Consider the following 25,359-nt stretch of genomic DNA (forward strand, 5'->3'; position numbering starts at 1 on the left):
CTATATATTATATTTTATATTTTTATATATTGTGCGGATAACTTTAACTTTGAAAGATGGTTGTTGGATGAGGCCAATCCGATGGTGCAGGGATGGCAAATTTGAGCACTACTGGTCGTTGGATATCATCTAGATTCCACCAGATTTTGCCACATGTACAATCTAGAAGACTCCATGGTTGAACTTAAGCATAATGCACAAACCTCAAAACACAAGCACTTCTTCTTTGTTCTAGAATCTTCCGTATCAGAATTGCCCAAATGTTTTTCTACATGATTTGCCAGTATTTGTTTTTACTTTATGCCTTACAACGCACAATGCCATGAATCTTAAAATAGATTAGCTTTCTTATAAAAACTAGATGATTTTGAATGAAATGAACTATAAGAATTAAACGAACATCTACATCATGCATATATGACTCAAAGCTTACATGCTATAATGTGGTATTTATTCATAATTTGGTTGCCAAATCTCATGCTTGCAATGCACGTGTACCTTACTAGTCTAAATGGTGTTTGTGTGTGTGTGTGTTGTGCGTGTTAAACACATTGTACGTAGTATATCGTACATGGTTTAGATTCCGAACATCTAGCTAGAGCGTACATGTACTATGATTTGAATTCAACATAAAATGGATACATATATTTGAATTTGAGATCGTATGTATATGTAGTTCGTATTTATATAGGAATTTATTTCTCCTATATTCATGTCATGTGTTGTGAAGATAATATGTAGATGGTTGTATAACTAACCCGAGTACAATCCTATTCAAACATGGAAAATGTACTCAAATTTAGTCCATATGCTAGACAGCACACATTGTTTTTTTATTGTTGAGGGAAGTGCAAATTGTTTTGGTACTGTACACGTTATGTTTGTTGTCCTGATTTTTTTAGTTTTTTTTGTTGTATTTGAATGCATTTCCAATATTATAGTAAACCGGGACATGGCTCTCTCTAGTGAAGAGGTGCGAATTGTATTTTTTTGGGTGCACGTTAAGCTTGTTCTCCCGAAATTTCAAGTCGCGCCTTGTTATGCCGAAATTTCAAGCCGTGCCTTGTTATGCCGAAATTTCAAGCTAGCGTCTCTGTCTATCGTGCTGCGAAACTCACGCCTCTTCAACCTGCGGCTTGTTACCCCGAAATATTTAAGATATATCTTTGTCTCGTTGTTCTCCGAAAACTCCCTCCATCTCAACCCGCGCCTTGCTATTCCAAAATTACAACGCGCGCGAAAACTCCCACCTCCTGTGAAATCCCGACACGTGAAATGCCCGTGATACCCCTCAACAGAAAGAACCACCTAGCTCAAATCGGTGGGGGTACTTTCATAATTTACCCCACATTTCAGACAAGCGCGTCCGTAAGCCATGGTTCCCCACTCCCATCCCATCCGCCCACCCATTCTTACACCGAGGCCGCGAAAACCCGCGAAGCCCCACACCCTCCTCCGTCCGCCACCCAGCCGGAGCCTCTTCCCCGATGACATCATCCACAGCAAGACCTCGACGTCCCTCATCCACCGTACCGGATGAGGATCCGTCATCGATCTCGTCGTCCCGCCGGTTCAGCCACCCCATACTCCACCTCCAAGGAGCTGACCCAACGTTTCCCTCGTCTTTCGCGCCACCTCCATTCCCACACCGCCGTCTTCACCTGCACCATCGGAAGAGCAGCATCATCACCGCTTCCTCGGATGAAGCTGAGGCCTAATAGGCGCCACCAAAGAGGTTGTACACTAATCGCTGCATTTTCTTCTTGATTCGATCTCACGGTGCTGTCGGCGCTCGGTCCTGAGCCGACACGGCGCGGCTCCATCCACGGCGGCATCGCCGGCCACTTCCTCCATGGTGTCGCTCCCTCGGCGGCGACGTCCACATCAATAGGAGCTGCTGCTGCTTTAGCTCTCGCTCACGCTGCTGCTCTGCTCTTGCTCTCGGTCCCCTGCCTGGTCTGCTCTTGTTATTGCTCTTGCACTTGCTCTTGCTTGCGCTGGTGCTCTCGCTCTTGCTCTTGCTTGCGATGCTGCTCCGATTTAGCTACACTTCAGTCGACTGAATTGACTTTTGGGTCAATCGATTTTCAGGGGGTGGGGGGGGGGGGCTCGCCAGAGTTAACGAAGAAACCAGCCGCAGCGGAGAGGGGGCTCGCCGGAGAGGTACCCCACTATCTATCTTAGGGTTCAGGGTGGGGGCGGTGGTGGCGCGGTGGTGTGGTGATCACCGGAGATAAATCTCGGCACAGGGGGGTAGAGGGATGGCTGGGGCGGTGGTGAACCGGCAGTGGGGAGTGGTTTCGAGGCGGGCGGGGCGGCGCACCGCCGGCCGCGGGCGGCGGGGGGGCGACGGTTTGGCTGGTGGTGCCTGTCGGCTCAGGGGGGTGGAGGTTGAAGATGAACTGCAGGCCCTTGATTCCGTATCCAACGGCTGGAAAATCGACTGACCAGAGACGAAAAAGTCAGTCGACTGACGTGTAGCCTCACCTGATGCTGCTACAAGACCAGTTGTCGCGGCTCTCTCACGCGCTGCTGCTACTAATGCTTTTCTGCTACTAGTGCATTCAATTTTGACAGTAAAATTCAGTACAGCAAAATTCAGTTTCGATAGTTAAGTTCAGTTTCGACAGTTAAATTCACTTTCGACGGTTAAGTTCAGAGATGAGCGGCTGATGTATTTTAGATCTAGCACTTTGTGGTTATGTATTTTACGTCATCTATTGGAGATGCTATTAGAATTCCACTCAGGTTAACATTGTCTCTCTTGTCCTGCTTCAGCCTCGGCGTTGTACAACTCACCGGAGCTGCTCCAATGACGAAAACCTCCATCACAGTGGAGCAGTACCCCGGGCTCCATCTCCAGACGCCTAAGATCTTCTTCCCCTCCTCCGACAGCCAAGTCAGGCAGAGTATCCTCACCGACCAACCCAATCACGATGAGATCGACATGGCTTCGCCAAAGAGGTTGTACACTTGTTGCATCTCTTTTTTACTCTACATGTTATATATATATATATATATATATATATATATATATATATATTGTCCACTGAGCACACATAGTAATGTGAAATACGATTATTTTATCCTACTATATGACAAGAAGTGAGGTACCAGGCAACTTAGCTATCTGTGATGGACTCTCTTGAACGCCATCATTATTTATCTCTGCGCGTTTGAGCTGTGCATTTGTCGATGAGCCTGGGAGTTGAGCTAGTAGGGCAGTGGCCATGGTCCAAAGTAATAGAAGTAGCACAAAAATATTTTTTGAGTGTAGGCTTTTCCTTGCTCAAGCCTGCCTACTAGAATCGCCAGTGCTTGAAAGGAAAAGTGAAGGAAAACATAGGAATTGGAAAGTTTCCTATGGTACTACTATTCATGCATTTGGTTCAAAGGAATGGAGCAAAGGAAAACTGTAGGATTTGTTCCTTTAGTGTCTCTTTGAAAGAAAAATCGTAGGAATTTTAATTTCCACTTGTCCTCCTTTTCAAATTCCTATTCATGAAGCACAAGACTAAGAGATAGTAGCATAATAGCATTATAACTGTACATTTTCTTGTGGTTTGACTTAATCTCACCATGCTTCTTTGATCCTGTGATCTTCCAATTCTTGTGAACCAAACACCCAGATTGGCAGAAATCCTGTGTTTTTAAATTCTCTATTTTGCACGTGCATTCCTATCCTATTCCTGTCTGTTTCCTATCCCTGCATTGTTAGAATCCTCAAATTCAAACAAGCCCTTACACAATTACTTCTGTTACAAATATGTGTCAAAGGAAACCTTGTGTGGTTTGTCCTGCTCCTGCTGCGCTGTGTTCCACCCCAGCTCAGGTGCTCCAACGACGGAAGGGTTCACCACAGCAGGGATCCGCTCTCTAGACTGTCTTTCGCCGCCTCAGATCTTCTTCCCCGCCACCGACAGCCACGACAACTGCATTACCATCATCAACTGAGCAGATGATCTTGAGGACTACACGGGTCTGCAAGAGAGGTCGCACTCTTTCGTGTCTGCTTACGTTATGCATCGCTTAATATGATGACATGCTACTTTATCGTCGTGTTCACCTATTAGACTCCGAATCGGGTCCAAACTAATGCTGAAACTTGAGTTTTTAAATGGTTGTGGGGTACATGTTGGGGCAGCAATCAGTACTATCTGGTTAATCTCGGGTGTCTACTATGAGTTTCATGTTGGGTGCAAACAAACATTAAAGGAGCCTGATACGTCTCCAACGTATCTATAATTTTTGATTGTTCCATGCTATATTATATTCTGTTTTGGATGTTTAATGGGCTTTACTATACACTTTTATATTATTTTTTGGGACTAACCTATTAACCGGAGGCCTGGCCCGAATTGTTGTTTTTTGCCTATTTCAGTGTTTCGAAGGAAAAGGAAATCAAACGGAGTCCAAACGGAATGAAACCTTCAGGAACGTGATTTTCGAAACAAACGTGATCCAGAGGACTTGGAGTCTACGTAAAGCAATCAACAAGGAGAGCACAAGGCAGGGGGCGCGCCTACCCCCCCCCCCCCAGGCGCCCCCTCCACCATCATGGGGCCCACGTTGCTCCACCGATGTACTTCTTCCTCCTATATATACCCATATACCCTGGAAACATCAGATACGGAGCCAAAACCCTATTTCCACCGCCGCAACCTTCTGTACCCGTGAGATCCCATCTTGGGGCCTTTTCCGGCGCTCCGCTGGAGGGGGCATTGATCACGGAGGGCTTCTACACCAACACCATAGCCTCTCCGATGATGTGTGAGTATTTTACCTCAGCCCTTCGGGTCCATAGTTATTAGCTAGATGGCTTCTTCTCTCTCTTTGGATCTCAATACAAAGTTCTCCTCAATCTTCTTGGAGATCTATTCGATGTAATCTTCTTTTGCGGTGTGTTTGTCGAGATCCGATGAATTGTGGGTTTATGATCAAGATTATCTATGAACAATATTTGAATCTCCTCTGAATTCTTTTATGTATGATTGGTTATCTTTGCAAGTCTCTTCGAATTATCAGTTTGGTTTAGCCTACTAGATTGATCTTTCTTGCAATGGGAGAAGTGCTTAGCTTTGGGTTCAATCTTGCGGTGTCCTTTCCCAGTGACAGCAGGAGCAGCAAGGCACGTATTGTATTGTTGCCATCGAGGATAAAAAGATGGGGGTTATATCATATTGCATGAGTTTATCCCTCTACATCATGTCATCTTACTTAAAGCGTTACTCTATTCTTATGAACTTAATACTCTAGATGCATGCTGGATAGCGGTCGATGTGTGGAGTAATAGTAGTAGATGCAGAATCGTTTTGATCTACTTGTCGCGGACGTGATGCCTATATACATGATCATACCGAGATATTCTCATAACTATGCTCAATTCTATCAATTGCTCGACAGTAATTCGTTTACCCACCGTAATACTTATGCTCTTGAGAGAAGCCACCAGTGAAACCTATGGCCCCCGGGTCTATTTTCCATCATATTAATCTTCCAACACTTAGCTATTTTTATTGCCGTTTATTTTACTTTGCATCTTTATCATAAAAATACCAAAAATATTATCTTATCATTTCTATCAGATCTCACTCTCGTAAGTAGCCGTGAAGGGATTGACAACCCCTTTATCGCGTTGGTTGCGAGGTTCTTATTTTTTTGTGTAGGTGCGTGGGACTTGTGCGTGATCTCCTACTGGATTGATACCTTGGTTCTCAAAAACTGAGGGAAATACTTACGCTACTTTACTGCATCACCCTTTCCTCTTCAAGGGAAAACCAACGCAGTGCTCAAGAGGTAGCAAGAAGGATTTCGGGCGCCGTTGCCGGGGAGATCTACGCACAAGTCAAGACATACCAAGTACCCATCACAAACTCTTATCCCTCGCATTACATTATTTGCCATTTGCCTCTCGTTTTCCTCTCCCCCACTTCACCCTTGTCGTTTTATTCGCCCTCTCTTTTCTGTTCGCCTCCCTCTTTCTTTTGCTCCTTGCACTTTCTGCCGTTATGTCTCAAATTGGGGAAATTATTGTCAATATGGACAATAATAATAACATGGAAAATTCTGATGCTCTTGCTGAAGAACCCCCTATCTTACATACAAAAAAATTCTGAATCGGTAGTGGTAATATTATTGGAAAAGGAGTTATCCAAGATTTCTTTACTTGTGTCGGTGCTTTGCCTTCTATGGGTAGTTTTATTCTTCATAGAACTAGTAGTCTTGCGGACGCTATCGCCATGCTTGTAGTTGAACTTGAAAGGCAATTTATGCACATGCATCCTTGCATACAAAGGATTTTCCTAGAATTTTCTAATATTGAGCATTCTTCTGTTAAGCGTGCCGCTACTATCTTTTTGGCTCATGAGTTCGGATTTATAATAAAAGAGGCCAAAGAAATCTTTGCGCACTATAGGGTGGACGCTGGCCGTCCTCCCATAGAGGCTATCCTCTTTGATCAAGAGGAAATAATGCGTTTTCAATCTCTAGACTATGTTGCTTTTAATGAAAACCTTAGAAAAAGGGTTCCTACCAATGTTCTAGTTGATAGAATCTCTAAACTTAATAATGATTTTGCTATTCGAAATAATGATTTTGATATTCTCTCGAGTTTAGGCTCACGAAGTTCTGTCAGAAGAATGCTTATAATGATGAATTGGTTGTGCAATACGAAGGGCCAAAGGAGGAACCTATACCTCCCAAAGTTGATCTTGGGGACTTCTATCCCATTAAATTTAGCCCTTTTGATTACTTTTGCCTGCCTCAAAGAAAACTTTCTGCTGAACGTAGAGAATATGAAATGAGTTTTCGTGATCTATCCTATTATTATGGCAATACCTAGATCTATCCTTGCTTTTATGCCTAGCTAGGGGCGTTAAACGATAGCGCTTGTTGGGAGGCAACCCAATTTTATTTTAGTTCTTTGCTTTTTGCTTCTGTTTAGGAATAAATATGTGATCTAGCCTCTGGTTAGATTTGTTTTTATGTTTTAGTTAGTGTTTGTGCCGAGTTAAACCTATAGGATCTTCTTGGATGATAGTTATTTGATCTTGCTGAAAATTCCAGAAACTTTCTGTTCACGAAAACAATTGTTTAAAATCACCAGAACGCGATAAAATACTGATTCCAATTGCAGTAGATCAATAAACAAATTGTCTAGGTCTTCCTATTTTGGTATAATTTTTTGAGTTCCAGAAGTTTGCGTTAGTTACAGATTACTACAGACTGTTCTGTTTTTGACAGATTCTGTTTTTCGTGTGTTGTTTGCTTATTTTGATGAATCTATGGCTAGTAAAAGAGTTTATAAACCATATAAAAGTTGGAATACAGTAGGTTTAACACCAATATAACTAAATAATGATTTCAATACAGTACCTTGAAGTGGTGTTTTGTTTTCTTTCGCTAACGGAGCTCACGAGATTTTCTGTTGAGTTTTGTGTTGTGAAGTTTTCAAGTTTTGGGTAAAAGATTTGATGGATTATGGAACAAGGAGTGGCAAGAGCCTAAGCTTGGGGATGCCCAAGGCACCCCAAGATAATCTAAGGACATAAAAAGGCAAAGCTTGGGGATGCCCCGGAAGGCATCCCCTCTTTCGTCTTCGTCCATCGGTAACTTTATTTGGAGCTATATTTTTATTCACCACATGATATGTGTTTTGCTTGGAGCGTCTTGTATGATCTGAGTCTTTGCTTTTTAGTTTACCACAATCACCCTTGTTGTACACACCTTTTGAGAGAGACACCCATGATTCGGAATTTATTAGAATACTCTATGTGATTCACTTATATCTTTTGATCTATGTTTTTGCTCTAGTGCTTCACTTATATCTTTTAGAGCACGGTGGTGGATTTGTTTTATAGAAACTTTTGTTCTCTCATGCTTCACTTATATTATTTTGAGAGTCCTACAAAACAGCATGGTAATTTGCTTTAATTATGATAGGCATCCAAGATTAGTAAAAAAAATCTTATGAGTGTGTTGAATACTATGAGAAGTTTGATGCTTGATAATTGTTTTGAGATATGAAGATGGTGATATTAGAGTCATGCTAGTTGAGTAGTTGTGAATTTGAGAAATACTTGTGTTAAAGTTTGTGATTCCCGTAGCATGCACGTATGGTGAACCGTTATGTGATGAAGTCGGAGCATGATTTATTTATTTATTGTCTTCCTTATGAGTGGCGGTTGGGGACGAGCGATGGTCTTTTCCTACTAATCTATCCCCTAGGAGGATGCGCGTAATACTTTTCTTTGATAACTTGTAGATTTTTGCAACAAGTATATGAGTTCTTTATGACTAATGTTGAGTCCATGGATTATACGCACTCTCTTCCTTCCACCATTGCTAGCCTCTCTAATACCGTGCACTTTTCGCCGGTATCATACGCCCACCATATACCTTCCTCAAAACAGCCACCATACCTACCTATCATGGCATTTCCATAGCCATTCCCAGATATATTGCCATGCAACTTACCATCGTTCCGTTTACTATGACACGCTCCATCATTGTCATATTGCTTTGCATGATCATGTAGTTGACATCGTATTTGTGGCAAAGCCACCGTTCATAATTCTTTCATACATGTCACTCTTGATTCATTGCATATCCCGGTACACCGCCGGAGGCATTCACATAGAGTCATATTTTGTTCTAAGTTTTGAGTTGTAATTCTTGAGTTGTAAAGTAAATAAAAGTGTGATGATCATCATTATTAGAGCATTGCCCAACTGAGGAAAGGATGATGGAGACTATGATTCCCCCACAAGTCGGGATGAGACTTCGGACGAAAAATAAAAAAATAAAAAAAAGAGAGAAGAAAAAAAGAGGCCATAAAAAAAGATAAAAGGCCCAAAGAAAAAAAAATGAGAGAAAAGAGAGAAGGGACAATGCTATTATCCTTTTACCACATTTGTGCTTCAAAGTAGCACCATGATCTTCATGATAGAGAGTCTCCTATGATATCACTTTCATATACTAGTGGGAATTTTTCATTATAGAACTTGGCTTGTATATTCCAATGATGGGCTTCCTCAAAATGCCCTAGGTCTTCGTGAGCAAGCGAGTTGGATGCACACCCACTTAGTTTCTTTTGTTGAGCTTTCATACACTTATAGCTCTAGTGCATCCGTTGCATGGCAATCCCTACTCACTCACATTAATATCTATTGATGGGCATCTCCATAGCCCATTGATACGCCTAGTTGATGTGAGATTATCTTCTCCTTTTTGTCTTCTCCACAACCACCATTCTATTCCACATATAGTGCTATGTCCATGGCTCACGCTCATGTATTACGTGAAGATTGAAAAAGTTTGAGAACACCAAAAGTATGAAACAATTGCTTGGCTTGTCATCGGGGTTGTGCATGATTAAATACTTTGTGTGATGAAGATAGAGCATAGCCAGACTATATGATTTTGTAGGGATAACTTTCTATGGCCATGTTATTTTGAGAAGACATAATTGCTTAGTTAGTATGCTTCAAGTATTATCATTTTTATGTCAATATTAAACTTTTGTCTTGAATCTTTCGGATCTGAATATTCATACCACAAATAAGAGAATTACATTGAAAATTATGCTAAGTAGCATTCCACATCAAAATTTCTGTTTTTATCATTTACCTACTCGAGGACGAGCAGGAATTAATCTTGGGATGCTTGATACGTCTCCAACGTATCTATAATTTTTTATTATTCCATGCTATATTATATTCTGTTTTGGATGTTTAATGGGCTTTACTATACACTTTTATATTATTTTTTGGGACTAACCTATTAACCGGAGGCCCAGCCTGAATTGCTGTTTTTTGCCTATTTTAGTGTTTCGAAGGAAAAGGATATCAAACGGAGTCCAAACGGAATGAAACCTTCGGGAACGTGATTTTTGGAACAAACGTGATCCAGAAGACTTGGAGTCTACGTAAAGCAATCAACAAGGAGAGCACGAGGCAGGGGGCACGCCTACCCCCCCCCCAGGCGCGCCCTCCACCCTCGTGGGGCCCATGTTGCTCCACCGACGTACTTCTTCCTCCTATATATACCCATATACCCTGGAAACATCAGATACGGTGCCAAAACCCTATTTCCACCACCGCAACCTTTTGTACCCGTGAGATCCCATCTTGGGGCCTTTTCCGGCGCTCCGCCGGAAGGGGCATTGATCACGGAGGGCTTGTACATCAACACCATAGCCTCTCTGATGATGTGTGAGTAGTTTACCTTAGACCTTCGGGTCCATAGTTATTAGCTAGATGGCTTCTTCTCTCTCTTTGGATCTCAATACAAAGTTCTCCTCGATCTTCTTGGAGATCTATTCAATGTAATCTTCTTTTGCGGTGTGTTTGTCGAGATCCAATGAATTGTGGGTTTATGATCAAGATTATCTATGAACAATACTTGAATCTCCTCTGAATTCTTTTATGTATGATTGGTTATCTTTGCAAGTCTCTTCGAACTATCAGTTTGGTTTGGCCTACTAGATTGATCTTTCTTGCAATGGGAGAAGGGCTTAGCTTTGGGTTCAATCTTGCGGTGTCCTTTCCCACTGACAGCAGGGGCAGCAAGGCACGTATTGTATTGTTGCCATCGAGGATAAAAAGATGGGGTTTATATCATATTGCATGAGTTTATCCCTCTACATCATGTCATCTTACTTAAAGCATTACTCTGTTCTTATTAACTTAATACTCTAGATGCATGCTGGATAGCGGTTGATGTGTGGAGTAATAGTAGTAGATGCAGAATCATTTCGATCTACTTGTCGCGGACGTGATGCCTATATACATGATCATACCTAGATATTCTCATAACTATGCTCAATTCTATCAATTGCTCAACAGTAATTCATTTACCCACCGTAATACTTATGCTCCTGAGAGAAGCCACTAGTGAAACCTATGGCCCCCGGGTCTATTTTCCATCATATTAATCTTCCAACACTTAGCTATTTTTATTGCCGTTTATTTTACTTTGCATCTTTATCATAAAAATACCAAAAATATTATCTTATCATTTCTATCAGATCTCACTCTCGCAAGTAACCGTGAAGGGATTGACAACCCCTTTATCGCGTTGGTTGCGAGGTTCTTATTTGTTTGTGTAGGTGCGTGGGACTTGTGCGTGATCTCCTACTGGATTGATACCTTGGTTCTCAAAAACTGAGGGAAATACATACGCTACTTTAGTGCATCAACCTTTCCTCTTCAAGGGAAAACCAACGCAGTGCTCAAGAGGTAGCAGAGCCATTATCTGTATTTTTTAACTAAAGCTATTATCTGCCTGCTATCATTGGTTTTGGGTCTATCCACAGTTTGCTACCATCACTCTGGACTTGTCCATGCACTCCTTACATAATCTCACTATGTTTTATTCCTATGCATGTCAGTTATTGTACACAATGGAACTAAACATGTAGAGCAAAAGAGATGAGCCTTGCGTGGCAATAAAATTTCACGCAGACGTCGCTCCATGGTGGGTGCAAAGGCAGCCCCCCTCCACCCATTTTGGATCGTAGTCAAGAGGAAGATAACTGTTCTGAGGGGGATTCAGAAGGAGAAGACCACTCCTATTTACCCCCTGAGGTCTTCGCTCTAACTTGGCATGCTGATGTTGGTAATATCATGCATATGGTGCCTTGCATTGTTTACTTTATACATCAAATATGTCATCTGCTTAGTTTAGACATGCTTTGTGTCAACGCCATCTGTTTAGTTTCTTTATCGTATATGTGAATCATGCAATGCCATCTTGTTTAGCTAGGCATCATATATGTGAATTTTGGAATGCCACCCTGGTTAGTCAGTCATCTTATATGTGAATTATATCATGCCATCATTTTTTATTACGTGTTAAATTTGTCAAAAAATTTAGTACATTCAATTATTGTTCCTGTGCATCAGCCATTCGGCACGGTCATGGAAAAATATGGAGTGGAAACAAGGTCTTCAGAGCAGACAATGCTATCCGACGAAGCACATGTCTTGCTAGTTACGGATAGCTCCTCAGAGGAGGATTCAGAGACAGATGACCAGTCCTATTCCCCCCCCCCCGAGGTGCATGCTCTAACTTGGCAGGGTTATGTTGCTCATATCGTGCATATGGTATCTTGCATTGCTATGTCATTTGCTTAGTTTAGACATGCTTTGTGTGAATGCCACTTGTTTAGTGTCTAATTACCATATATGTGAATTATGCAATGCCATCTTGTTGCAAGACATTATATATGTGAATTATGCAATGCTATCGTGTTGCAAGGCATTATATATGTGAATTATGCAATGCCATGATGTTTAGCCAACCGTCATATATGTGAATCATATCATGTTGTCCTTTTTTGTATTTCTCGTTGTATTTGTCGACAATGTTTGTATATTCAACTGCTCTTCCTGTGCATCAGCCATTTGAATTGGTGATGGAGAAATCAGGAGTGAAAACAAGGTCTTCAGAGCAGACAATGCTACCTGCTGAAGCAGATATCTTGCTGGTTACCGATAGCTCTTCAGAGGAGGATTCAGAGGCAGATGACCAGTCCTATTATCACCCTGAGGTGTATGCTCAAACTTGGCAGTGTTATATTACTCATATCATGCATATGTTGTATTGCAATGCTTAGTTTTTACATCATATACACAATATTGAATGCCATATCCTTAGTTGACACATCATATATGCGATTGCCCTCTACTCACTTGCTTAGTATATAAATCATATATTTGAATTATATCATGCCATGATGTTTACATAGACAGCATATATCTGAATTATGGCATGCCAACCCATTTTCTTAAGACATAATATAGTTATATCATCTCATCCTGTTCCAGTTGACACAGCACCGTCTCCACCACAGAACACCCAAACACGAGCAGTTAGTAAGGCAACTGCAGTGCCCAAAGAACGAGGACCACCACTCCGAACCCCAAGTCAACGCTTAAAGCAGAAGAAGAATAGTTCTCAGGTCAGGTTCCGTAGCTATGGTTCATACTACTTTGCTCTTGCATCATTGTATTTACTCATACCAACTAATTTCAAATTTTAAGGATGCAACTGAAACTCCAATGGCGCAGCAAGTATGTTTTAAACCTGTTTCTTTAACGTGTTTGCTGTTGTAACTTGCTCTATGTTGATTTTAATTTCAATTGAATAAATAGTTATGTTCTCATGCCATGCACATTACAAGTGTTGTTATTGCTGTGTAGTTTCCCACACTTATATTATGTCTATGCTGCTTTGTCTTAAATAGATATGATTCGAACTGTATCTATCTTGATTTGGCAACATAAACTAGAATGATATAGACCATACAGTGACCATACTACATAGATATATGTTTGTTTCATGCTGTTATCCTGTCCACCTTACTACTGAACTGGTTTACCAAAATGAGTTTCATATACTACATGGTAAACCTGTGATGTGTTTGTTTGTTTCTCTTTTAGAACGCGAATAAAATATTGTAGAAGAGTACCCCGTTATGCAATGGTAATGGAAGTAATGCGGATAAGGTTCAAGATAGTGAGACATCCCTGTTGGTCTCCAAGAAAGCTGATAAAAACTATATTGAAGACAGTGAGACAACCCCAAAGTCATGTCTTGATGTAGTGTTCGAGTTACTGGCTACAACTGCTGGCACCAGCTCTTCGAACTCTCTGCCTGAATCAGTTCGGCTTCTTGAGTCTCAACTTCAGGTTGAAAGACATCGATCAGATGTTATGCGACAGGAAGCCGAAGGACTGAGGAAGTCCCTGCAGAATTCAGATGCATACTTTCTGGTGCAACAGCAAGTGCTGGAGGATTTAAGCGCCAAACAAGAGAAAGTTAATAAGCTTGCTAAGCATCTTGCTAGCATTATGGGTACCCAGGATATTGTTTCTTGAGCTCTTCTGAAGTGGTTTCAGTTATGGACTTGTTTTGCTCCGGCGTTTATTTGCACTGGTCGCCAACTTTGACAACCAGTGTATATGATATGCTGCTTTGTTCCCTATATTTGCACTGGTGGTGAACTTTGATGCCCAGTGGATGTAATATGTGTAATAGCCGTGATAGCCTAGCGTAAGTTGCTTGGTTATTTATTTCCTTGTTGTCTTGTTTATTTGTTTGCTTGTAGTTGTGCAGTTCTTTTTTCGCGGTTTGCTAGTGGCCACAATAACCTATTTTTTTAAAACTAGGCCACAATAACCATGGGCTACATATTTACTGTAGTTACCATGGGCCTCCTACGGGTCGTAGAAACAATGGGCCTTCTAAGGGCCGTAGAAATAATGGGCCTTCTACGGGTCGTAGCATCAATGGGCCTTCTACGTGCCGTATGATCAATAGGCCAAACATGGGCCAATAATAGACCACATTATGGGTCGTAAACGGGCTAGATTTGGAATCGTCCATTCATGGGCCGTCATTAATCGGCCGAATTTGATGACGCTATGAAAACGGCCCAACGGATTAACGGGCTGCAAACGGTCTGATTGTAACCACGGGCTGAATTTGGCCCACAAGCAGAAAATGCCAGTAACGGGCCGTAAGTAACCAAATGCTGGATATGAGCCCAAGAATAAATGGGTCCTAAGAAGGCCGAAAGATAACACAGGTTGGAAACGGCCCAATGGAATAATGGGCCGTTAATGGGTATAAAGCGGTACACTGTTCATTGCGGGCCAGATTCACCACGGGCCGTTAATGGGTCAAGAGTTACAAATGGCCTCGTATTGGCCGAAAGATATCATGGGCCATACATGGGCCGGAAGTTACAATGGGCTGGAATCATATTGGAAGGCCCGGATGAGGCTACTGGGCTTAATTCTGATAGGTCGTAACGGGTCGTGAGTTAGCGGGCCGTAAATGGGCTATATACGAATAGGCCGTTAACAGGCTTTCCGTGGGTCGGCCCGTTACCTTTTGACCAAGTCAAACGGGGCGTCCTTTTCACCGAAATGGGCCTCTATTGGGTCGTGCCACGTGTCGACGTATCATAGGCGCCTCCTGTCCAATGAATGGATGACATCTATCCCAACGGTGAGCCAACACGTGTTTCCTCCGGCCAATGAGAATTTTACACGTGGAAAATCCTCATTGGTCCGGCCTGTTAGCGGGTTATCGGATCCAAAACCGGACCCGATAGCTTAACGACGACCCGTTACAGTGGATGCCACGTGTCGGTCACCCTTGACGAAAGCACTCCCATGACGCGCCATTTATCGTCATGGAAGTGGACACTTCCGTGATGATAATTTTGGTAATGTCATGGAACACTTCTACGACAGCACAGGTATGACTATCTTGATTCTGTCATAAAATCGTCATGGATGTACATGCATGACAGAAAACGTGACCTACTGTGACAAACACGTATCATCACGGAAGTGTATTTTTTTTGTAGTGCTCCTGCGATGCATTATCTATCACATTACGTGATAGACCCTTAGTAAAAGGATCTGCCAGATTTTTAGATGTTTGGATATAATCCAATGCAATAACTCCGGAGTTTCTCATTTTTCTGACAGACTTTAACCTTCTCTGAACGTGTCTTGACGACTTCATGTTATCCTTTGAGCTACTCACTTTCGTGATCACAGTTTGATTGTCGCAGTTCATAAGGATACCCGGTACAGGTTTCTCAACAACCGGCAAGTCATTCAAGAGCCGGTGAAGCCAATCTGCTTCGAGCGTAGCTGTATCTAGTGTTGTGAGTTCTGCTTCCATTGTTGACCTTGTTAAGATGGTCTGCTTGCAAGACTTCCAAGAAACAGCGCCACCTCCATGATTGAATACATATCCGCTCGTGGCCTTTATCTCATCAGCATCTAAGATCCAGTTTGAGTCACTATACCCTTCAAGCACCTTTGGGTGCCCAGTGTAGTGAATTCCATAGTTCGCAGTGCCTTTCAAATAACGCAAAACTCTCTCTAGAGCTTTCCAGTGCACATCTCCTGGTTTTGAGACAAACCGGCTCAGTTTGCTAATAGCAAAAGAGATGTCAAGTCTTGTAGCACTGGTTAAATACATAAGCGAGCCAATAATCTAAGGATATTTCAATTGGTCTCTAGCAATTCTTCGATTCTTTCGAAGTAACACACTGGCATCATATGGTGTTGGAGAGGGCTTGCAGTCACTATAACCAAAGCGACTTAAGATCTTTTCCACATAGTGAGATTGAAGCAATGTAATCCCACCATCATCGTCTCTCAACAACTTGATGTTCAGAATGACATCAGCCACTCCTAAATCCTTCATCTCAAAACAACGAGATAGGAAATCCTTGACCTCCTTAATAACATTCAGATTTGTTCCAAAAATCAGTATGTCATCAACATACAAGCAAAGAATAACTCCCTCGCCCCCACCATGGCGATAGTACACACGTTTATCAGCTTCGTTTACAATGAAGCCTGTAGCTGTTAAAGTTCTTTCAAACTTCTCATGCCATTGCTTGGGTGCTTGCTTAAGTCCATACAAAGACTTCAGCAACTTCCACACTTTTCCTTCCTGACCATCTAGTACAAACCCATCTGGTTGTTCCATGTAAATTTCCTCATCCAACTCTCCATTTAGGAAAGCAGTCTTAACATCCATTTGATGGACGAGAAGACCATGTGAGGCAACTAGTGAAAGTAGAACTCGAATAGTGGTCAGTCGAGCCACAGGTGAGTAGGTATCAAAGAAGTCTTCACCTTCCTTTTGGGTATAACCCTTGGCCATGAGCCGCGCCTTGTCCTTTTCGATAGTACCATCAGGCCTAAGCTTCTTCTTGAATACCCATTTGCACCCTATAGGTTTGCACCCATAAGGACGCTCAGTTATGTCCCAAGTTTCATTTGCCAAGATGGAATCCATCTCACTACGGACCGCTTCCTTCCAGTAGTCAGCATCTTCAGATGCATAGGCCTCTGAAATAGAACTGAGAGTGTCATCTATGAGATACACAAGAAAATCATCACCAAAGGACTTTGCAGTCCTCTGTCTCTTGCTCCTAGTAGGAACTTCATTGTTCTCCTCCACAGGATTTTCAAAGTGTTCCATCGAAAGGGCAGGTTTAGTAATTGTAACTGGTTCCTGGTTCGATGAACTAGGCATCTCCTGATTAGATGAGGTAGCCATATCCTTCATGGGAAAGATATCTTCAAAGAAAGTCGCATCATTCGACTCCATGATCATACCGACATGCATGTCAGGTACCTCAGATTTTACAACCAAGAACCTATAACCAATGCTATGAAAAGCATATCCCAGGAAAACACAATCCACCGTTTTTGGTCCAAGCTTGCGCTTCTTTGGAATTGGCACATTGACTTTCGCCAAACAACCCCAGGTTCGTAGATAAGAGAGCTTTAACCTTTTCTTCTCCCATTCCTCGAATGGAGTTATCTCTTTGTTCTTTGTGGGAACTCAGTTTAGGACATGACATGATGTCAATATCGCCTCCCCCACCATGCCTGGAGAGACCCGATGTGTCTAACATGGCGTTAACCAAATCAGTTAGAGTATGGTTCTTTCTTTCGGCCACCCCATTTGACTGAGGTGAATAGGGAGGCGTCCTCTCATGTATTATACCATGCTCCGCACAAAAGGAATCAAATTCATTTGATAAATACTCTCCACCACGATCGGACCTAAGCCTCTTGATCTTTCGATCAAGTTGGTTTTCCGCTTTAGCTTTATAGATCTTGAAATAGTTCAAAGCCTCATCCTTAGATTTCAGAAGATACACATGGCAGTATCTAGTGGAGTCATCAATTAATGTCATAAAATATTTCTTTCCACCTTTTGTCAACACACCATTCATTTCACAAAGATCTGAATGTATGAGCTCTAGTGGTGCAAGATTTCTCGTTTCCGCAGTCGTATGAGACTTACGAGGTTGCTTAGCTTGCACACACACTTGACACTTAGATCCCTTGACAGTGGTGAAACTAGGGATTAAGTTCAACTTCGCTAATCGCGACATGCAACCAAAGTTAACATGACAAAGACGTGAATGCCACACATTTGATTCACTATTATTGCAAACATGATTAACAACTTTATTGCAAACGTCTAACAAGGATAAACGAAACAGGCCTCCTGACTCATAGCCTTTACCAACAAAGGTTCCATACTTGGATATTGCAAATTTATTCGACTCAAAGACAAGCTTGTAGCCATCTCTACACAGAAGAGATCCGCTAACAAGATTTTTATTGACGGAGGGGACATAATGCATGTTCTTCAGCCGCATGATCTTCCCCGAAGTAAACTTTAGATCGACCGTGCCAACACCACGAACAGAACACTTGAACCGTTGCCCATCAGCACGGTGGAAGTCCCTGCGGTCTGATAAGACGAAAACATGGAAATATCACCGCATACATGCACATTAGCACCCGTGTCAATTAACCAATCGGGAGAATGACATACTGAAAGAATAGTGGGAAATATACCATACCCAGCATCCTTCATGTCAGTGTCTCCAATGACAACATTAGTGGTCTTGCCGCCTTTCCCAAGATGACGCTTGTCATAGCGATTAGGGCAACTAGGAGCTCAATGATCAGGATCTCCACACACATGACAAACACCTTTCTTCTTGTCATTCTTCTTCTTGAAGTTCGTGTGCTGTACAGCCTTGTTCTTCCCATCAAACTTTGCTTTTCCATCAAACTTGCCCTTGTTCTTGAACTTGTGGGGCTGGAAGTTTTTCTTCTGTACCAGATTGGCACTAGATCCTCCCTCAATACCTCGAGCATGTGTGTCCTTTCCTCTCGCCTTTTCTTCCACATCAAGAGTACCAATGAGATCCGGAATGGAAAACTCCTGCCTCTTATGCTTCAGTAAGGTAGCAAAGTTCCTCCACGAAGGAGGAAGCTTAGTGATGATACCTCCGGCAACAAACTTGTCCGGTAGAATACAATTGAAGTGCTCAAGTTCTCTAGCAAATGACTGTATCTCATGAGCTTGCTCAACCACGGAGCGCTCTTCAGTCATCCTGTAATCATAGAATTGCTCCATGATGTACAGCTTAGTGCCAGCATCCGAGACCCCAAACTTGGCCTCGAGTGCATCCCACATATCCTTTCCATTATCAATTGACACATAAGCATCAACTATGTTCTCACCGAGAACACTCAAGAGAGCAGCCTTAAACAGAGTATCCATTTTCTGAAAAGCTTGTGCCTGTTGAGCATCATGCTCTCCTTCAGGTTTGCCAAGAGTGGCGTCATAGCAACTCATGGTTTGAAACCATAAGACCGCTCTCACGCGCCACCTCTTACAGTGGATACCCTCAAACATAGGAGGTCTCATGGAAGCAGCAAAACCACTTGGGGTAAATTTCCTAAAATAAGGTTTTTGGATTGTTGGAAATATGAGCAATTTACTGAATGATTTTATTAACAGAAATACTAGATAAAGCATGACTAATATAGCAGGGATAAAACTAGTCATGCGATCTGAGAGAGAGAAGGTAAATAGCCTTTGCATATATGAACTATAACCAAGCTTATCTAGAGTAGACAGTAGGGCAAGTTTCGTATATGAAGTAGAACCTAACATATCTAGGGCAAACACCAGAACTAGGTATTGTGGCAGGATCTCGAACAGAAAGGAGAAGAACACATACAGGACAGCAGCAGCAGCAGCAGCACTGGACTTGCGGTCGGTGTCCTCGCCAGCCATGTCGTCGAGGAGTTTGTCGACGTCGGGGAAGAAGTCGTCGTCAGGGAAGTAGTCGTCGGAGTCCGGGGCGTCCGTGACGAAGAAGTCAGTAGTCGCGCTGAGCGCTCCCCAAAAACCTTATCACCCTTCCCCCGTACAGGACTCAAAGAGGTGCGGTTTCGGAGGCCTACTGTCCCGACTCACGGTGCACGCCGCAAGCCGGGATGAGGAAGACAGCAGCAGCTCAGCGATAGGAGGCGAGGCAGGCGGCGGAGGAGGAGCGCGCGTGGATGTCCCTCTTGTTCTCATCCTCATACATGTGGGAAAGAACCTCCCTTATAAAGAGGCCCAACTCCCTCTAAACTAGCAATGTGGGACTAAACTTTAGTTTCACCTCTTTCCTTGCACGAATGGGCTGCGTGGGCCTCTAGGACTTATTAGGAATTTATGAAACTGCTATTGGGCTTGGCCCAAAATAGACAAAATTCCAGCATCCACTTGGAAGACTTGGGCGCCTCTCCGCATCAAGGTGTTCACTTGGCTCGCCCTACAAGACCGTTGCTAGACGGCGGACCGTCTTGCTCGTGGCCTTCCTCATGAAGAGTGGTGTGTGCTACGTGATCAGGTTCCTGAGGATATGTAGACATGAATCACCTTCTCGCGAGCCGCCCCTTTTCTTGCCAGGTCTCGCATGAGGTGCTTTCCTGGTGCTGATCCATGGCCACACTGCCATGTCCGACGATGAGCTTCTTTGACTGGAGGATGACTTCCTGCTCACATGTCCCTACCGAGCATCGCCGAAGCCTCTCCTCCATCCTCATGCTCATGGCATGGCCCATTTGGAGACATGGTAACGGGTGCATCTTCGACGGGCAACAACCCTTCTCCTCTCGTCTTGTCCACGGCATCCAGGATGAGGCCCATCTTGGGCCAAAGCCAGTCCACTACGATGATCAACTTCTTTTCGGATATGTAATCTTTCTTGTTGTTGGGGCTGAGCATCCCCTTTCTTTCTGCTCGAGTCATCTTGCACATGTCATGCCATTAAGTAATTTCGGACGGAGGGAGCACATGCTGCATGATGCAACAACCATTGTAATTTTCCACTCTTCTTCTATTAATGGGAAATGCGCAAGCTTTGCATATTCGCAAAAAAAAAGTGATGAAGTCTTCTGTGTTGTGTGCAGTGTGCCGAAGCCTGGTGCTATGATTCAGGCAGCTTCCTTTTCATTTTCGTGCTCTGACAATAAACAAACATTTGCTTGTGCAGAAGTGCAGAATGATGGTATAGATAAATAATTCACTGAAAAAGTAACGCCCACACGTGTGGGCGTTTGCACATCACCCACACGCCTCCATCACCACTCATTTTGCCACGTATGAACAGATGACATCAGCAGAAATCTTTTTGGTTTTCGGCTTGAAAATGTTCTATCTCCTAATTAAAAAGCGAATTAAAAATTCATTTTCATCATTAAATCCGTCTCGACAAGATATTCAAAACTAGACCCCATGTTGATATGTTTCGAAGAATTTTTTTCCCAAAAGTTGCCATGATGTTTACACTGTAGTTTCAATAGTGCTTAAACTAAAGTTGCCATGTGGCAATTTTAGTTTGTAGATCATGGCAATTTTAGTTTTTTTATGATGGCAATTCCAGTACTTTGACCATGAAAATATTTTTTTGTATGAACCATGGCCATTTTAAGTGCATGTATCATGTCAATTTTAGTTTATGGTGCATGGCAAGTCTAGTGTCTTAATTCCCAGTTTTATAATATGTCAAAATTTACTTTAAAATGTAGAAGAAAATAGCTGAAACATATCATGGCAACTTCAGTGTAAACATCATGACAATTCATGTGTAATAGACACGGCAACTTTTAACCCAAAAGAAAATCGTCGAAATATATTGATATGAGATCTAGTTTCGAAGATCTCGTCATGAGGAATTTAATGGTGAAAATGGATCTTCAATCAGATTTTTCATTTAAGAGATAAAACATTTTAAAAACTGAAAATCCAAAAAGATTTCCACATGCATGCGGTGACATGGCGTAGTCCGTGTGTTATAGGGCGTGTGGGCGGGTTAACTCTCATCACACGTATGGGCGTTAGCGTTGTCCATAATTAAATATACTCCACGAAGAAGATGTACGCCAAATTTTGGCAAACAAGATCGAAATTTAGTCAAGTCTTGAAATACTACAAAATGAAAACACTATGCTGGTCGCTCAAACGTGAATTTTCACTTATGATACCCAACCAAAAAAGGCGGTCAATGCTAAGATTAGCAAATTGATTTCATGAAAAAATCTTAGAAGCAAAAGTATATCACGCTAGTACTGATGGACAAGTATTTTCCTTGCCAAAACAACACAGGACATGCATATATGCATCCATGCAATGTTCCTTTTTTTATTGGAAAATATGACAAATTAGACTCGAAACACAACTTCAACTTAAATGACCACACAAAACTTGAATTATAACAACATTCAGCCATAGGTTATACAAAAAGGAACCACATTCAAATCCATTTACTCCAGATTATGAACACTGGTCGGGCAGATTTCCCATATGTGGGTGGTGTTTCACCAGAAATCAAATGTAGCTACCATACAATTGTTAATTAATCCTCAATATGACAATCAGATTACCCTATGCTTCATAAATTGCAAGGCTGTTACATGTTAGGACACAAACAGCTAGCGTAAAATATAAACTTACAAAAACGGCAAACACCAAAAGCAATCAAGTTTTGACAGGATAACAACCGAGATAGGCTAACATTGAAGAATAATTCTAAAATGGACAAGTGCTAGTTTCAACATACAAATGGATCAGTTAAATCCAAGTCACGGACATGATGCACATCCCAAACACCACGGGCACATTTATCAGTTGTAAAATGAAACCGAGCACCTCGTGAAGCCTTGTTTACTAGCTGAAGCTTCCTACGTTGTTCTGCCAAGAATTGTTCATTATAATCCCTGGCTCTGATCTGAAGTTTCATTAACTCCAGCACTGTAGCGTTCAGTACAAAGAATGAAGCAAATTCGATGTCAGACTTAATACCCTCATAACATTCAAATACTATTGTCTTTAGACGGATGTTAGGACATTTGGTAAGATTCCGGTGTTTGCGACCGCGCACATTTTTTTCCTTCTTTGACTCTGACTGAAAAAGAACATGGACAAATGGAAACCAACCACTTCAGTTCAGTAAGTAGATCAAATGAGCATTTGAAGGCAATGAATTATAAATGAAGAATTTTCACCTCAATATATATCTTCTCCAAGCATGGAAAGCATCGCATCAACTCGATAATTGTATCCAAACTAAGAATCTTCATATTGACAGCTAAATTCTTCACTGCGTGCACCACCGTTGTCAGTCTATCGACACGCAAGCCCTTCATCAAGCATCATAGACAAAATTAGGCCAACGACAAGTGCACATGGTTTTATTTTTCCTGCATACAGAGATGAAACTGAGAAGCCGCGTGAAGGTAACAAGTAGGATGGCCAAAGGTACCTGAATAACTGTGGAGCCAAACACGAATCTAGAGAGATCATCTGGTTTGGAGATGTAAAACCCATCAGAAAGGCAGCCTAGGGTCTCCAGTTTAGGCGCGGAGACCACTGATATATGCAAACCATAGTCAAAATCAAGATGGAGCAAGCTTTGAAGGCAAGGCGCATTCTCGACAACTAGTTCCTTTAACTGGTCATTGCCTTTCCGATAGTTCTTGACAGCAAAGCTTCTAAGGGTAAGGGAGTTGATCCTGAGGCAGCAAAAGCCGAATCCATGGCTAATCAGCAAGCACTCCACAGCAGGGCAACTGGCAATCAAGCTGTGCAGTGAGCACTCCGAGATGCTGACGAGTTCAAGTCCGAGCTGCTTAAGCAGGGGGAAGTGAAGCCCTTGGACGGTGCTGTCCGGAAGGTTGCAGTTTCCGATGGTGGCAACACAGAGCGTGGCCGAGAAGCGGAACATGGACGATGGTGGCGGATGCTGCAGCGGCTGCGGTCGATAGTATGGCTTGAACCAGAACTCCAGCTCCTGGAGGTTGTCCAGAGCGGGGGTTCGGAGCCATTTGTCCACAGTAGACGCTCGGTCGCCGAGGAAGCACGAGGGGACGCAGAAGCGGTGGCAGGGGGGCGGATGCGTTGAAACCGTACGCGAGACGATGCCGGCGAGTACCTCGTTATCGGCGGGGAGGCCTTCGCAGTCGATGGTAAGAGGCGCGGAGCTCCAGATGTGGCGCCACCGGGGCGCGAGGATCTGGGTGCGAGCGCCTTGGTTGGTGGGGAGGCGGGAGACGATCTCGCCGAGGATGGTGTCGGGGAGGTTGCTGATGCGGTCGGCGCTTCCTTCATCCTCGCCCGCTCCGGGCGGCGGTTGTTGGTTGTGGGCGGAGGGGGGTGGTCCGTGGCCGGGGGCTTCCAAAGCCTCCCGGGACGGCAGCACCTCTTGGATCTTGGGCGCCGTAAATTTCGTCCTCTTCGGAATAGGACCGCGCGCCTCCATGTCTGGCCGGCGGCCGGACTAGGGCACAGGAGGGTGGACCGCCGCCGCACTCGTGGTCTCAACCTCTCAGTTTGAGTTTCTTTTTTCCCTTCCCTGTCGGAGGAAGGAAGGAAGGAGGGCAGAGTGGTGGGCCGGGCCTTCTGCTTATGTTGCTTGCGCTGGCTGAGGTTTCCAGCTTGACGAGTAAGATTGCCTTTGTCTCAAAAAAAAAAAGAGTAAGATTGCCTAACCAAAAAAAAAAACTTGACGCGCTAAGAGGAAATCCAATAGCTCCCCTCAAAACGTCTAGTAAAAGTCGTTTTACATGATGACCGTATAATTTACAGAAAGGTTTTTTTACCACTTTTCTGAGTTCTTGTAAACACTAGAAGAACGCCCGTGCGTTGCAACGGGGCCACAATAATTTTAAAAGTTCAATATCAAGTATGTTAATATTACGTTTAATATTCTCATACATATTAAGTGACATTGACGACCTTTTTTACCATCAAATTCTCACACACACACCCTCTCCCTCCCTCTTCCTCACTCTCTCTCTCCCCCTCTCCCTCACTCGGGAGGTGGGACGAAAATAAACCCCGAACGGATACTACCAACTGAGACATTAGGAGTAGAGATCATTTAGTTGATAAGAATAAATAGAAAACGGCGTTAAAAAGGAGAAACAGATTAGAATACATTGAAAAACCAAAAGGACGTTGTAAAAGGTGATTCGCCCTGCCCCCCGGGCCTTGCCACCGAACCGGCTCAGCGGTCCAGTCCCCGTGCGGTCGTCTTCTCCTGTTCCCCGAGCCGCGTCGCTACAGAGCCGGGCTCCCGCCCGACCACCTCGCTGGCATTGAAGGGGAATGGATAAGGGTGACGCCCTGCCTTCCCTGCCCCCATGGCCTCACTCCTCCTCGACGCCCCCTCCCAAATCCATTTCTCCTCCTTGCTCGCTCGATCCCGTCGATCTAGACGAAGTCAGACGCCACGGCCACCATGACCGACCCCGTCCACACGGCCACTGCCCTCCCTGCGGGCTAGGAGCTTGTCGAGGAGCTCCGAACGCCTTCGCTACTTCGTCTGCGCCAACGAGATCAAGTCCAGCACCCCCGCATCGACGTCGTTGCCGTCTTCCTCAACCTTGGGCCACCGTTCGATCCGCGCCGCCCCGAGCTCCCATGTCTTCCCCTAGGGCGCCATTGACACCGCCA

General features: G+C 43.4%; 1 protein-coding gene across 2 annotated transcripts; it reads right to left on the reverse strand.

Annotated features, from left to right (window-relative positions):
* Positions 1-22,274: 22,274 nt before the first annotated feature.
* On the reverse strand, positions 22,275-24,323 carry LOC109783771 (F-box/FBD/LRR-repeat protein At1g13570). Of its 2 annotated transcripts, none has more exons than XR_012184195.1 (3): positions 23,168-24,287; positions 22,911-23,105; positions 22,275-22,810 (listed from the first exon to the last, which is right to left on the reverse strand). XR_012184195.1 is itself a non-coding variant. In XM_020342369.4 (3 exons), exons 1-3 carry the CDS (start codon positions 24,161-24,163, stop codon positions 22,457-22,459), a joined length of 1,485 nt encoding a protein of 494 aa, XP_020197958.1. In that variant the 5' UTR covers positions 24,164-24,323; the 3' UTR covers positions 22,275-22,456. The 2 variants fall into 2 exon arrangements, 1 of the variants encoding a protein (XP_020197958.1); XM_020342369.4 differs by having other exon boundaries at positions 22,911-23,045; positions 23,168-24,323.
* Between the last annotated feature and the right edge of the window lie 1,036 nt (positions 24,324-25,359).

The sequence above is a fragment of the Aegilops tauschii genome, chromosome 5 (genome assembly GCF_002575655.3).
Source record: "Aegilops tauschii subsp. strangulata cultivar AL8/78 chromosome 5, Aet v6.0, whole genome shotgun sequence".
In the NCBI taxonomy this organism is placed as follows: domain Eukaryota; kingdom Viridiplantae; phylum Streptophyta; class Magnoliopsida; order Poales; family Poaceae; genus Aegilops; species Aegilops tauschii.

Excerpts from the sequence above, each read along its gene's own strand:
- LOC109783771 (XM_020342369.4), bottom strand. The coding sequence starts at position 24,163 with ATGGAGGCGCGCGGTCCTATTCCGAAGAGGACGAAATTTACGGCGCCC. Across the intron at positions 23,046-23,167 it reads TTGGCTCCACAGTTATTCAG|GGCTTGCGTGTCGATAGACT; the intron begins GTACCTTTGGCC and ends TGCTTGATGAAG. Across the intron at positions 22,811-22,910 it reads TGGAGAAGATATATATTGAG|TCAGAGTCAAAGAAGGAAAA; the intron begins GTGAAAATTCTT and ends GTTCTTTTTCAG.